Genomic DNA, 15,341 nt, shown 5'->3' on the forward strand with positions numbered 1-15,341 from the left:
TAATCCAAACACCGACTAGCAGAATGCCATATTGTTGGGTCACTTTCTTGATCTCAGACAGGTCCTTGAAATAGAAGCTGAAATCAGAAGGTTCTTGGCAGGATGAAGCACAGATTATAGTCTTGGAAGTGAAATATGGAAATAAATGTGTGAAACAAACCTTGCGGGGATGCACTAATAGCATGCTGGATTCCACATCGAGTCCATGAAGCTGAATCTGCGACTCCACTGCGTACTGCAAGACAAGAGATTTAATTTAAAGAGTGTGAAGAATTTTCATGAAATTATCACAGAACATAATCACCTTATAGTTATATAGACATATACAGATAGGTTTAAAAAAAGGTGCACACTGAGTTAGAATTTTTTTTTTTTTTTTTAATTAAAAGCCAACCTTGCAGGCTCAGAACCCTAAACCTGCTGCTGAACCTTTTTGATCCACAGAGAAAATCAGATAATTCCTTAAAACAATATTTTATACTATGTGCAAACACATCCTATACTGTACACTTATGCAAGACTTACATATGGCAGGTACCATATGAACATTGCTTCTTCAGGCATGTACCTTTGAGGCTGGCAACTTGTGGCCTTGCAAAAGGGGTACCTTGTGGCCTGTGCTGGGAAAAAACTGTGCTCAAAATGCCCCGATCCAGATAACAGGCTGAGCACAAAGGTTCATATCATGTGTTATGTCACATTGAATTTTACAAAACATAACAGCACTGCAGATTGAAGAGGAAATGCAGTTTTAGTAACCTTAAATTACAACATGGGCTTGTATAGAAATTGTATATGTTATACTACTTTTATTTTTTCCATAAAAATTGGGTTACCCTTTAAGTCTGTGGCTCTTTAAAAAAAAAGTGTCTTGCAGGCTCTAGAAGCTACAAATCAGCATTGCATGCTATTATATCTATGATCTATTAGGATCCTTCCCCATCATTGATTAACCCAGTTTTACTCCCTCTAGTTTGTATGATGTTTACCGCTGAAATTGCACTTTGTAAAGAACTGAAAATAGGCTTGTTTTACTAAGAAATTTCAATTAAAGTGGTAACTAAATGTAAAATGCCATATAATGTCACTAGAATGAATACAATGAATGAATACAATGCTGGGAAACTGTATTAGTGTTTGGTCTATCACGGATGAGGAGGAAGCGGGGCTTTGTTACAATGGATAGCCGCCGAACAGACCGCATGAAACAGCGGGAGACACCCACTGTTTTAGTTATCAAAGATATAGCTGCAGATGGGCACAATGAGGCTGCAGGTGGGCACAGTGAGGCTGCAGATGGGCACAGTGAGGCTGAATATGGGCACAATGAGGCTGCAAATGGGCATAGTGAGGCTGCAAATGGGCACTGATGATACAGCTGGGCACAGTGAGGCTGCAGATGGGAACAATGAGGCTGCAAATAAGCACAATGAGGCTGCAAATGAGCACAGCGAGGCTGCAGGTGGGCACAATGAGGCTGCAGGTGGGCACAATGAGGCTGCAGGTGGGCACAATGAGGCTGCAGGTGGGCACAGTGAGGCTGCAGGTGGGCACAGTGAGGCTGCAGGTGGGCACAGTGAGGCTGCAGGTGGGCACAGTGAGGCTGCAGGTGGGCACATTGAGGCTGCAAATGGGCACAGTGAGGCTGCAAATGGGCACAGTGAGGCTGAACATGGGCACAGTGAAGCTACAGATGGGCACTGATGATACAACTGGGCACAGTGAGGCTGCAAATGGGCACAGTGAGGCTGCAGATGGGAACAATGAGGCTGCAAATAGGCACAATAAGGCTGCAAATGAGCACAGCGAGGCTGCAGGTGGGCACAGTGAGGCTGCAAATGAGCACAGCGAGGCTGCAGGTGGGCACAGTGAGGCTGCAGGTGGGCACATTGAGGCTGCAGGTGGGCACAGTGAGGCTGCAGGTGGGCACAGTGAGGCTGTCAGTGCTGCATTTCACACCCTAGGCTTATACTCAAGTCAATACGTTTTCCCAGTTTTTTGTGGTACAATTAGCTGCCTCTGCTCATATTCGAGTCGGCCTATACTCAAGTATATATGGGTATATATATAAAAAAACGTTTTTTTTTACCACCACTATTTCTTTATATTGGCTTTTGAAATTTTCAGGTGCAACAATTTAGAATTTGGGTAAAAGGTTGAGCACCAAGAAAATCTTGGATAAAAGTGCATTTTATATACAACTATATAGATCAGACCAAAATGAGGGACAAATGAGGAGGAATGAGGGACAGAGGGACATTGCTCCAAATCAGGGACAGTCCCTCGAAATCAGAGATAGTTGAGAGATACGCATTGGTCCAAGTTGAACTATGCAATCTGTAATATAACTATGCAGCTTAATATAAAATATAATATAAAAATAAGATCCATACAAGCAGCTAAGCTTTAAATCAATGTGCAAGCCCTGTCCTCCCTGTTATATGTCTTTTTTTTATTTTTATATTCTTTTGAATGACTGTAAATGTTACCTTATACAGTACTATAATACAAGCTGGTTTTAATGTGCTTTTCTTTGTGTTGGGGCTTATTTACTGCGTAACGATGATTATCACCATGGCAGGTATGAGAAAATGTACATTAACGTATAATTAGCTGTTAGAAAAGGCGCACTGCTTACATGGTCGGAGGGAAAAGCTTTAGCTTCAAGCAGGATCTTATGGCGAGCTTTTGTAGGCTTGTAAAAGGATAGCTGTAAAACAAAGAGATGGAAAGGCATTACTGTGTAAATTCAGCGAAGCGAGTCTTTTATCACATAACAACCCTAATGACTTAATGAGTGAATCCTTAAAAAATTAGGAGAATTGTATGCTAAGTGCAGTTTTATAGAGAATGCTCTAAAGCTCACACCTCTCCCTATTGCTTCATTTCTGTAAAGCTGAAATCTAGGTAAATATAAATGACACATTAAAGCAGCCCTGCAATCACTAATACACCATTAAATGGCTTAAAAAAAAAAAAAAAAGCAGTGTAAATAACTGATTTGACTGGTAACATCCACTTGCAGTCCTTGTACAGAGGAGAAGGAAAAAAGAAGCAGCACAAAAAGCAAAATCAGTTTAAGTGCGGACAAGAAGCAAACTGATAGACAGAGAGGGGAGCTCATCATTGCGCTGCTTCTCCTTTCATTGTCCAGTCACAGACTGGGGTGGTCCAGGAATACCTGGGCTCAAGGGAAGTGTGTTATTCATAGATGAAATCTAGTGGCAGGAAAAAAGTAATTGGGGGAATCTCTGAATTGAGGGTAAATATTGCTACTACTTTCACCGCTTGTTACAAGGCATTGCACTGTTTACTCTTTTTATTTGATGTGTTTGGCTGCATAAAAATGAAGACATGCTGCATTTTTACACAATGCAACTCAGCACTATGGTGTGAACAAGTCACATGCACTGGTTGACTAATTGCAAATAAAAAGCAACAACAACGTGTTGGGAGACAGTATCATAAAAAGCACTAAGATTCAGGCTGCAGCTGTCCCAAGAAACGACTGGAAACCGTAGGATCGGTGCACTTCCCACTCCTCCTTGTATACAATGGTTGACTAAATGTCCTTGCACTGAGCCTGCATTGTTGAAGTCCTTGTTGACCAAGGTACGTTTATAAACAGCCCAGTATACAAAGGGTTAAAGCAAGCTTGTGGCTTGAGCTTTGTATAGCTTTTTAAAGCTGTTGAAGGGCTTTCAGATAAAAGTAATCAGATGCCTATAGAGATGCCCACTTTATGGGGCCTGCCAACCACTGGCAATGCCTATGGTTGTTTCCTGCCTTTTCTAGTGAGCCAGGGACCATGGTAATTGACTCCTACAGTGAGAAAAGGAGGTGATCAGGGGGAACATCTGTTTTCCCGTCTCCCTTATGACTATGACCACAAGAGTGATGTATATTACGTCACTTCCAGTCTCACAGCTGTTATTCACAGGCTACTGTAGCTGATGATACAGCTAATCAAGCACAATGGGGGTTATTTACAAAAGGAAAATCCACTTTCAGTCACTCTAAATCTAAGGGGTAGATCTGAAATAAGTGGAAGCTCTGCTGATTTTATCATCCAATCATGTGCAAGCTAAAATGCTGTTTTTTATTTTCCTTGCATGTCCTCCTCGGATCTACAGCGACTTTACTTCCAAGTCAGTGCACTTTCAAGTGCACTTGCAGTGCAAAGTGGATTTTACTTAGTAAATAACCCCCAATGTGTGCTTGATTTGCTGTGGGAGGGGCATTGGGAGAGGTAATAGGCCCCCAATATCTCTATAAAGTGGACTTGTCACTTGCTCAATTTTAACACATGGGGGGGCAACTTAACAAATAAGTTAAAGAAGAAGTGCAGCCAAATGAACTTTGACTGTACTTCTGTGGATCACAGGAGTGCAGTTCATTCTGCACTCCTGTGACCCGTTTTCAGCAGGCAGTGGGCTAAAGCCCGCTGTCGGCTGACGTCACAGAACCGGTTCAGGCTCAGGCAAGATCACGACCATATGGCCGGAAACCATCCACATGACTGGACCAGCCTCTCCGCAAGCTGATGAATGCCTGAGCCAGCCGCTCCCGTCCCCTCACACAGCCGAGCACTCCAGTTAATGCAGGGGGGGGGGGGGGGCAGAGCAGAGAGATGGTGTCTGACAGTCACCGGGGAGCACTGAGAACAAAGCAATTGGTTGCGTTTGATCGCTCGGTTCTCAGTGTTAGAGACAGTGGGGGACCGATGCTGCATCCAGCTAGATAAGTATGAATCTTTAAAAAAAATAAAGCCCATACTAAAAAAAAATTATAAAATAAATAAAAATAATTAAAACAAATGTTAAAACACTCTTTTAACACCCCAGTTCAAATGCACAACATGGGGCGAGCAGGCATATCCAAACATAAATTGTGACACTCCAGGAATATCGACGTGGAAGTAATAATTCTAGCGCCATAACTCATTGTTAACTGTAAACTGATAACCTGTAAAGACTATTAAAATACGTTCTATTAATAGTTGTGGTTACCATAGTTTGAGTTTTTATGGGCGTGCCTAGTTTTACGTCTTGATATGTTTGGTAAAAAAAATAAAAAATCCTCCATTTTATTCTCCAGTCTCTGCTTTCAGAAAATATATACTTTTTTGAGGGTTTAAAGTAATTTCTAGCAAAAAAAAAAGTGGTAATGCAATCCAGTGCAGGTCAATGGACATGGTGTGAATGATTCCTTAATCCCTGGCTTGCATCGGGGTCAACTAGATAAGGTGACATCAGTGGGTCTTCTGGTGGGAGAGATGAGGCTCCCATATCCCACAAGAATATGCTCCTGTTCAGTGTTGCAATGTCCTTATGCAAGAAGTAGGATTCTGAGCTTTCCCAAGATCCCTTTGTGAGGTCCAATTATACCAGCAACTGGAAGTGGAGCAGGATACGTATTTTTAATGCTTTTGCTTTCATTATAGTTTATTTTTTCTCTTTCAGTATTAAAGTGTTTTGTGAACAGAGGCCACATATGCATGAACGCAGGTTCAGGCTGCGGTATATCCTCCAGTCTGAAGGTGGCATTGTGCCGTCTCTCCAGGTTAGTGGCAATCCAATGGGGAGCAATTGCCAACTATTGTGGGGGCCATCTTGGGGAGGACAGTGATCTGGTTGGATTCTGAAATCCTGCAAGATTTGGATTGCCATTTTAATGCAGAGCCCTATAAATATACGGGGCCAACATTATTTGGCACAGCCACAGTGAGGCAGGAGGTAGGGAAAGAGCTCTGAGCAAGGAAAGCGCAGGTCTTAAGACAAGTAGGGGTGTATAGGTTTCCTTTCCAAGGTTCCGTTCCTAGACTAGTCTTGGATCATCTTATACCAGAACCACAGTGGCCTGGTGGAATTATACTTATCACTACCCCTCAAATGGAACACTCCTCTAGCCCAGTAAAATTGTAAGTGGAACTTGTAGCACTCTAAAATAAGGTCTATCTCTTTGCCAGTATTTCACAAATAAAAAAACTGTATATCTAACAGCTTCTGTGTCTCCAAGATTATATTTTACTATTGTGTCTTGTTGGTTGAGGTTCACCATTGAATGTTGTAAATCTCTTACACATGAAAACAATAGACCACTTTAAGTCATTAGCCATGCATATGATCAGGTGTGTCTTCAGAGAGCTCCGGTGACAGATCAGGACAGCGCCCTATAGCGGCATCCTCTGACACTACACCCTCCGCTCCTCCATCGGAGATAGATATAACGTGAGGGATTGCTGCTGAGTTTGAGCTGCGAGAGGTTGTTTTCACCACCCTATTTGTCCAAGGATCCCTGGCTGGGGAGAATTAGCCATCTGCGCTCTGTGGTTCTCTATAATAAACAACCATGTGTTTCTGGTAAGCGGCAGTGTTAACCGTGGTGGAGGTGTTCACAGTTTACACAAATTTGGATCTCCTTTCACTGTTCCTTCACTGTGGGAGCTACTACCACTATTTCATAATTTGGGACTCTCTGTATGGACTTCTTAATATGTTTACGGACTATTTTGATCATCTAAGTGATCGTTTTTTATTATGCATTATTCATTAGTTGTGCTGTTTTCACTGTTATTTGACGTTATCACGTTTATTATTGGATTGGATAACTACTAAACATCCAACCCTCATCTTTTTCTCTCCTCTACCATACAGGAGAGATTATCTTTATTTATTTATATGCACATGTATTTTGCTGTTTTTTATGCACGTATTTCTGTATAGGATTGGTGGTAATATTCATTTATTCTCACAGATTCAACATTTATTTAATTTTTAGCGCAACCCACTCTTTTTTTCTTCATATGATCAATGCAGCCAGATTATGTGTCCCTGTACATTGGCGGACAACTGAACCTCTGACTATAGCGGAATGGTTTTCTCGTTTGAATAATCTCAGCCATTGAGGAGCTGATCCATACTTCTCATGACAGAACCACACAGTTTCACAATACCTGGCCATGTTGGATACACTACAAAACCTTGGCAGAGTATGCTGCTCTTCATGCTTAAACATGCATATGGCCATGCGTGGTATTGTGCTAAGAGGGCATAAGAGTAGAATTGATGGGTCCCTTGGCTCACTGGTTGGGTTTCTTTCCACTGGTCACCCCCAAACTAAGATGTACTTTGCCTTCTACTGCGATTTTTACTAGGATGTGTAGTCTTGGTAAGCTCACTGGGTGTTGTGCTCCTTGTCCCCTGCACGCCTTCCACATTCTACCTCCCGTCTCCCCCCTCCATTTTTTTCTTTATCCTCTTCTCCTTTTCTTTCCTTTCCTTATTTCTAGTTCCAAAGTTGGGGCAGGCCCCACTTGAGAGCCTTTAGGGACTGCTTCTAGAAGTATTGTACCCCCCCCTTCATTTATTTATGAGTATTAGTGTTGCCTTGGTGCATGCTTTCAAGATGGTGGTAGGCAATGCACCGTGTGTGGCCTCCCTGGGGTCATCCATGCAAATGTATCACTCCTCTGACATGCTGTGCTTGTACACTATTGAATACTACTGGTTGCCCCTTTTTGTATTTGCAAGCTCATTGTGAGGGTACCTGTTTCACCATTCCCTGGGGGTTCTCCTCGTACAGGGGTGTTTCTATTATTATGTGTTTGGTGTCTCTCTATATATTTTGCATAACATTTTCAATAAATCTTCAAAAAAATGCCAAGCCACCCTTTCTGGTGGTAATTCCATAATTTGGCACACCGTTTAGACCCAGCCTACATGCAGACCTTGCATTTTAGGACACAGTCCCATTTAAAGTAGAAAACCCTTTAAATACAAAGTGTTGATATATCCTCATAGAAAAATTAGGATTTACCTATAAGTGTACACCAAGATAACCAGCTCTGAAAAAATGTAAAACTCAGAAGCCGCAGACGATTATTGTTCCATATTTGCTTCTGTGAGTTGGAAGGAAACAATTTCTAGAATAGGAAAAGTAATGATTCTCAGTGTGAACACGCATAATAGAATCTGCAATTGAAAGTAGACCATCCAGCGTAGGGGAGAAAAGACTCACCATCTGAAGATGCAAATTAACCGTCAGTCCATTCATTAACGCCACCTCTCCGGTTTTGGCACCTGCAAAACAACATTACAGAGATCTCAGCAATTCTTGTTTTGTCCCATAATTTCCGTTAATATAAAAAATCTCCACTGCCCAGAAATAGTGAACACATTTTTTAAAGTGTCACAAAAGTAAACCTGGCGCTCTATTTATTCCCCTCATTTGGCACTCGGAATAAGAAAGATAATAAAGTAGTCGCGTTTTGTAGTAAACCGGAGCCTGATTTATGGCCATGATTATTTTCCCGCTGAATCCGTACAAACTGCGATTTAGTTAGGAATGCAGGTGAAAATGGGAGTTTAAAAAGCGAAGAGAAGAGATGCGGGGTCCTAAAATATAGGAATGGATGCGATTGGCAAATTAATTAACTTTATGCAACAATACCGAGCAACCTCTGCAGAGGCAAGGAATACGTTCATTGCGCAATACATTGTAATGTTCCAAAAAAGCAAAATACTTGCGGATCTGCATACCAAACAATATTTGAATTGAAACTGACTATGTGAATTATCTTAACTTAAGAGCAAAAATGTAATATATTGCAGCTTAGCAGCACTTATATGTGGTGCATTTGTTTTCTTTTTCAGGCTAATTTAATTTTCTGCAAGTACAGACAAATACGGTTGAGCTCAAAACGTTGCATACCCTGGCAGAATTTGTGACATTTTTGGCATTGATATTGAAAATATAACTGATCATGCCAAAAAACTGTCTTTTATTTAAGGATAGCAATCACATGAAGCCATTTATTATCACATCGTTTTTTGGATCCTTTTTAAAGAGGACGTAAACCCTGATGGGTTTACGTCCTCTTTGTCTCCCTGCAAAGGTAAAGCATAATGGGCTACTATGCATCGCATAGTAGCCCATTATGTGTCACTTACCTGACACAGGAGCCAGCGAAGTCACCGCTGTCCCCTGTAGTCCGGAGCTTCCATCTTCTTCCGGGTATTGCTGCTCCGGCCATTCACAGCGCTGGAGCATATCACCGTTAGCAGTGGCATGCTGCTAACGGCGATAGTGCGCCTGCACGCCGCTGTCTACGGCACATGCGACCATGTAGGTTTAGGAGATATTTCCTGGACCTACAGGTAAGCCTTAATCTAGGCTTACCTGTAGATCAAAGTGGTTTGTAAGGGTTTACAACCACTTTAACCACTTGCAGACCGGACCATTTTGCTGGTCAAAGACCAGACCACTTTTTGCGATTCGGCACTGCGTCGCTTTAACTGACAATTGCGCGGTCGTGCGACATGGCTTCCAAACAAAATTGACGTCCTTTTTTTCCCACAAATAGAGCTTTCTTTTGGTGGTATTTGATCACCTCTGCGATTTTTATTTTTTGCGCTATAAACAAAAATAGAGCGACAATTTTGAAAAAAATGCATTATTTTTTACTTTTTGTTATAATAAATATCCCCCAAAAATATATAAAAAAACATTTTCTTCCCTCAGTTTAGGCCGATACGTATTCTTCTACATATTTTTGGTAAAAAAAATCGCAATAAGCGATTATTGATTGGTTTGCGCAAAAGTTATAGCGTTTACAAAATAGGGATAGTTTTATAGCATTTTTATTAATAATTTTTTATTATTTTTTTTTTTACTAGTAATGGCGGCGATCTGCGATTTTTATTGTGACTGCGACATTGTGGGGGACCCATCGGACATTTTTGACACATTTTTGGGACCATTGTCATTTATACAGTAATCACTGCTATATAAATGCAGTGATTCCTGTGTAAATGACACTGGCAGTGAAAGGGTTAACCAGTGGGTGGCAGTGTAGGGGTTAAGTGTTCCTAGGGGTGTGTTACTAACTGTGGGGGGGTTGGGCTTTCATTTAGTGTACACTGATCTCTGCTCCAATCACATGGAGCAGAGATCAGCGTCACTAGTTGCTAGGCAGAATGGAGAAATGTTGTTTATACAGCATTTCCTCCATTCGGCCGCTCCGTGAGACGATCGCGGGGATGCCCGCGGCGATCGAGTCCGCGGGTCCCGCGACCGGACTCACGGGGGTCCCGACCAGCGCGGGAGCGCGCCGCCGGCGGCGCGCTCCCGATGGCAGGGCGGCATCGAATATTGGACGTACCTGTACGCCAATATGCCTGCCCGTGCCATTCTGTCGACGTACATCGTCGTGCGCTGGTCGGGAAGTGGTTAAATCATAATGATAACAGAAATCACCCAAAAGGCCTTGATAAAAAGTTGACATACCCTGGAATGTTTGGCCTTGCTACAGACACAGAAGGTGGCACACACAGGTTAAAATGGCAATTAACAACTTCAATACCAGGCTTATTCTGGCACTTCTCTCCTACATGTAAAAATCATAATTTTTTGCTAGAAAATTACTCAGAACCCCCAAACATTATATATGTTTTTTTAGCAGACACCCTATGGAATAAAATGGCAGTCATTGCAACTTTTTATCTTGCACAGAAAAATGGTTTCATGAATTAAAAAATAACAAAACAGTAAAGTTAGCCCATTTTTTTTGTATAATGTGAAAGATGATGTTTCGTCGAGTAAATATATACCTAACATGTCACGCTTTAAAATTGCGCACACTCATGGAATGGCGCCAAACGTCGGTACTTAAAAATCTCCACAGGCAACGCTTTTTAGAGTTACAGAGGAGGTCTAGTGCTAGAATTGTTGCACATGCTCTAACGTACACGGCGATACCTCACATGTGTGGTTTGAATGCCGTTTACATATCTGGGCAGGACTTACATATGGGTTCCCTTCTGAACACGAGCTACCGGGGATAGGGGCGTTTAAAAAAAAAAAATTATTTTTGCACTTTAAAAAAAAAATCATCACTTTTATTCCTATTCCAAGACCCCACATCTCTCCTCCAGGCTGGAAAGCATGAGACTGAGAAAAAAAAATCACTTATCTCATGCTGACAGGCATGATCGTGGGTTTGTTTACTTATGGTCCGGGCCTCCAACGGTCATAGAGATGACTGGTGACCATCACCGGAAATCTCTATTGTCATCATCTGGCGCCGGCTGATTCTTTCTCCGGGCCCCTGATGGCACAGGAGATCCCGAAGAAGCACTGGATGGCGGTGGGAGGGGGGGGAGTCCCCACCCGTCACCTATAAGATGATCAAGCAGCTGAGCTACCACTATGATCATTCTTATCATACACAGAATCGCCGTCTTGAAAAAATGATATCTGAATGATGCCTGTAGCTGCAGGCATCATTCAGATATCCCCAGTCAATTTCAAGGACAACATATAACACCCTAAGGTATTGAAGTGTTTTTTAAAGGTTAAGTTCTCACATTTGTGGCTTTTTAAATCACAATTAGTGTGTATAAATAGTCAACGAGTTTATTAACTCTCACATGGATGCACTAAGCAGGCTAGACACTGAGCCATGAAGAGGTAGAAAAGAACAGTCAAAAGACCTGTGTAACAAGGTAATGAAACTTTACAAAGATGGAGAAGGATATACAAAGATATCCAAAGCCTTGAATATGCCAGTCAGTACTGTTCAATCACGTAATAAGAAGTGGAAAATTTGGGGATCTCTTGATACCAAGCCAAGGTCAGGTAGGATCCAAAAAACAATGTGATAATAAATGGCTTCATATGATTGCTATCCTTAAATAAAAGACAGTTTTTTTGGCAAGATCAGTCAATATTAAGCCTCATACACACGGTCGGACTTGTACAAACTTTTCCGTGGACTTTTGTACAAAGGGCGTGGTCCACAAGTTTGTATTGCATACACACGGTCGGACTTTTTGACAACAAACACGAACGTGGTGACGTCACAACGTACGGACGCCACTTCAAAAGAGGACGTTCAATGACTCCAGCGCCACCTTTGGTCAACTTCTGTATTGTAGTCTGATCGTTTGCATAGGTTCTGAGCATGCGTGTTTGTACCTTGTACAAAAGTCCGATGCTTTTGCGTACACACGGTCGGACTTTGCTCCATCGGACTTTTGTTGCCAGAAAGTTTGTCCGTTCACACAGCCAACAAAAGTCCGATGAAAACAGAAAAAGTTTGTCCGATGGAGCGTACACACAGTCGGATGTTGCTCCAAAACAGCTAATTTGCATGTTTGTTGTCAAAAAGTCCGACCGTGTGTACGGGCCTTAAATGCCAAAAATTCTCAATTTCTGCCAGCGTATGCAAACATTTGAGCATGACTGTATATGTTAATCCTCCCAGTAATTCAGTGTCCTTGTAATCAGTGTTGAGACAAGGGGTGTGCAGGAGGGATGGCTGCCCTGGGCGCAGTGGTTTATTTCAGGGATAGGGGTGCCCTGACCCTAACCCTAAGGGATGGGGGTGCAGTTTGGCATCATTGCCTTGGCAGCTGGATTGGCTTGTCCTGGCACTGCCTGTAACTTAATTTACACTGTGGGCGGTTACTCCCATGGGAGCCACTGAAAGTTTGCCCAGGTTCTTCCCCAGTGGATTGTCTCACAGCCAGGCACACAATCCCTATCACACCTTTCCTCAATACCCACTTGACCTCTGAAAAATGTACCCCTCTTCAGGACCAGGCCATTTTTTGCGAAACAGCACTGCGTTATTTTAACTGACAATTGCGCGGTCATGTAACACTTTGTACATAAATTAAACTGATGTCATTTTTTTTCACACAAATATAGCCTTCTATTTGTGATATTTTATCACCACTGGGTTTTTATTTTTTGCACTATAAACAAAAAAATACTGACAATTTAGAAAAAAAACAAATAGAATATACTGTATGTATATGTATATAAAAAAAAGTTAGATAATCAAATTTTCTCATAGGCCAATATGTATTCTCCTACATTTCTTTAATAAGAAAAAATCACAATAAGTGTATATTGACTGGTTTGCACAAAAGTGTCTACAATCTATGGTATATATGCTGGAAATGTTTGTTATTTATTTTTTTAACCACTTTAGCCTTGGAAGGAATTGCCCCCTTCCTGACCAGGCCATTTTTTGAGATTCGGCACTGCGTAAATTTAACTGACAATTGCATGGTCCCGTGACGTTGCACCCAAACAAAATGTATGTCCTTTTTTTCCCCACAAATAGAGCTTTCTTTTGGTGGTATTTGATCACCTCTGTGGTTTTTATTTTTTGCATTATAATCAAAAAATTTGAAAAAAAAAAAACACAATATTTTTTAGTTTTTGCTATAATTGATATCCCAATTAAAAAAAAAAAAAAACTATTTGTTTTCCTCAGTTTAGGCCGAGGAAAAAAAAATCGCAATAAGCGTTTATTGATGGGTTTGCAGAAAAGCTATCTACAAAATAGGGGATAGATTTATGTAATTTTTATTATTACTTTTTTTTTACTAGTAATGGCAGCGATCTGCAGTTTTTATTGGGACTGCGATATTGCCACGGTCAGATCGGACACTTGCCATTTATACAGCGATCAGAGCCAACTTTGTCGGTCGGATATTCAGACGGAAACAGTCCGATGACCGTGTGTACAAGGGCTAACAGTAAAGCTGCTATAGAGCAGTCGTCAACTGGATAAACAGTCTAGGGGTGTTGTTTTTGTTTTTTTGGAGAACTGGGATAGGGTTGAGGGAATCGAGTGGGATACTCCAAAAATAGAAGTGATATGTTAACATGGCATTCTCTCGTTCTCTGGGAGGTCTGCTCCGCGAGGGCTAGACATGCAAGTTGAGAACATTGAAGGCCTTTCTATAAAGATGAGGCAGAAGTCCTATATAACAAATTGTGGACTTGGCTTGTAATGGCTGCAGTTAAAAGTAGGCTTCTTTCTATAGAACAATAAAAGCATAGTCCCTTCACAAGGAATTAGATAAACTAAGTTCTTCGGGACACCAGCCGTGTCTCTAGCACACGAGGGGTGGCAGCAGCCAAAAGTCTCTAAAATCTCTCAGCAATCTGTACTCACAAAATGCCCAGGGAGAGCTGGTTGCCTCCTTCCAAGCGACACTTACCTCCAGTGATACCAGACCAGATCTTCAGCAGACAGCCCCTCAGGCAGCTCTTATCAGCTTCAGCATCCAATAAAGTACAGCCTTCCAGGCTGGACTGATCCTCTCCGGGAAAAGACCCTGAGCTCAGTGTGCTCAGATAATATATACAGTCTCCCAGCAGCCTTCAGGGCCCAGTTCCCTGGGATTGGCCAGGGCTGTATAAATATTTATGCTGCCATCTGCATAGGACCACACCTATGATTCAGGAAGTTCTGCTGATTTCCTGGAAGGTAGAGGGAGCTATAAGGCTGGAAGTAGCTGAGAACACTGATTAGACCTAACTAATCAATTGCAGCCACACTGGATACAGTGAGACAAGCTAAATTGACCTAACCAAAAACACACTGAGCTCCACAGAACACAGTGAGCCAGAACTAACTATCTAGGAGGATGCTACACACTGAACTGAAATTGCAAGCAATGTTACTAGTCTTTCCAGTTTTCTTCTGGTAAAGTAGAACTAAATGCAAATAATTTTTTTTTGTTCTGTTTTGGATAAAATAAAGGCCCATGGCAGTTCTGTTTTTTTCCAACCTGGGTCCTATTCGGGGAGATTTCCCTTCACTTTCTGTCCCATTGCCAAAACAGGAAGTGAAAAAAAATGCCTCCAATTTTGCAGGAAGCCCTGGTTGTTGCCTGGGTCACCAGAACCATAGCTTCCAACTGTCCCTGATTTTGAGTTACTGTCCCCGATGTCTAACTGTGGGGGGGGGGGGGGCTGACTAGGGGTGGAGAGAGATCAGTGTTCATACTTAGTATGAACACACGATCAGTCTTCTCTCCCCTGAAAGAATCGAGATCTGTGTGTTTACGAGAGACTGTCCCTGATTTGGAACAAAGTCCCTCTGTCCCTCCTTCCTCCTCGTTTGTCCCTCATTTTGGTCTGATCTATATAGTTGTATATAAAATGCACTTTTTATTTTTTTTAAAGTGTTTCCCAGTGCTAAACCTTTCATCCAAATTCTAAATTGTAGTGGGAAAAAAATCACTTGTGGGTTTAACTAATCATTTTTTTTTGTATAATTCTCCTTCAACCTCTTCACGACGAGGCTATAGCCGAATGATGGCTCACCACTGACGGCACGGTCACACATTGCCGGGAGGGTGTCTATGGACGTCCTCCTATGATCGAAACGTATCGTGCGCTCCCTGTGGCGCACATCTGCTGGCATCTGTGATCACTGTGTAAGCAAGATTTTGCCAGTCATCGGCATTCCTCTCCTCGCACTGACAGCGCGTTAGGAGAGGAGAGCCAATAACTCCTGTCAACCACAGCTGGAAAGC

The 15,341-nt window shown here is 42.0% G+C and overlaps 1 protein-coding gene across 1 annotated transcript in view; it reads right to left on the bottom strand.

Moving 5' to 3' along the window:
• KYNU (kynureninase) overlaps positions 1–15,341 on the bottom strand; it is a 236,023-nt gene that overhangs the window by 151,302 nt on the left and 69,380 nt on the right. Inside the window, exons 6-8 of the mRNA XM_077447753.1 lie at positions 8,020–8,081; positions 2,639–2,710; positions 161–235 (exon numbers count right to left, since the gene is read on the bottom strand). Of these exons, the coding sequence (XP_077303879.1) occupies positions 161–235; positions 2,639–2,710; positions 8,020–8,081 (209 nt within the window). The remainder of the gene's footprint in view (positions 1–160; positions 236–2,638; positions 2,711–8,019; positions 8,082–15,341) is intronic.

Source organism: Lithobates pipiens, unplaced genomic scaffold (assembly GCF_037356315.1).
Source record: "Lithobates pipiens isolate NorthernLeopardFrog02 unplaced genomic scaffold, aLitPip1_a1.2 Scaffold_22, whole genome shotgun sequence".
NCBI lineage: Eukaryota > Metazoa > Chordata > Amphibia > Anura > Ranidae > Lithobates > Lithobates pipiens.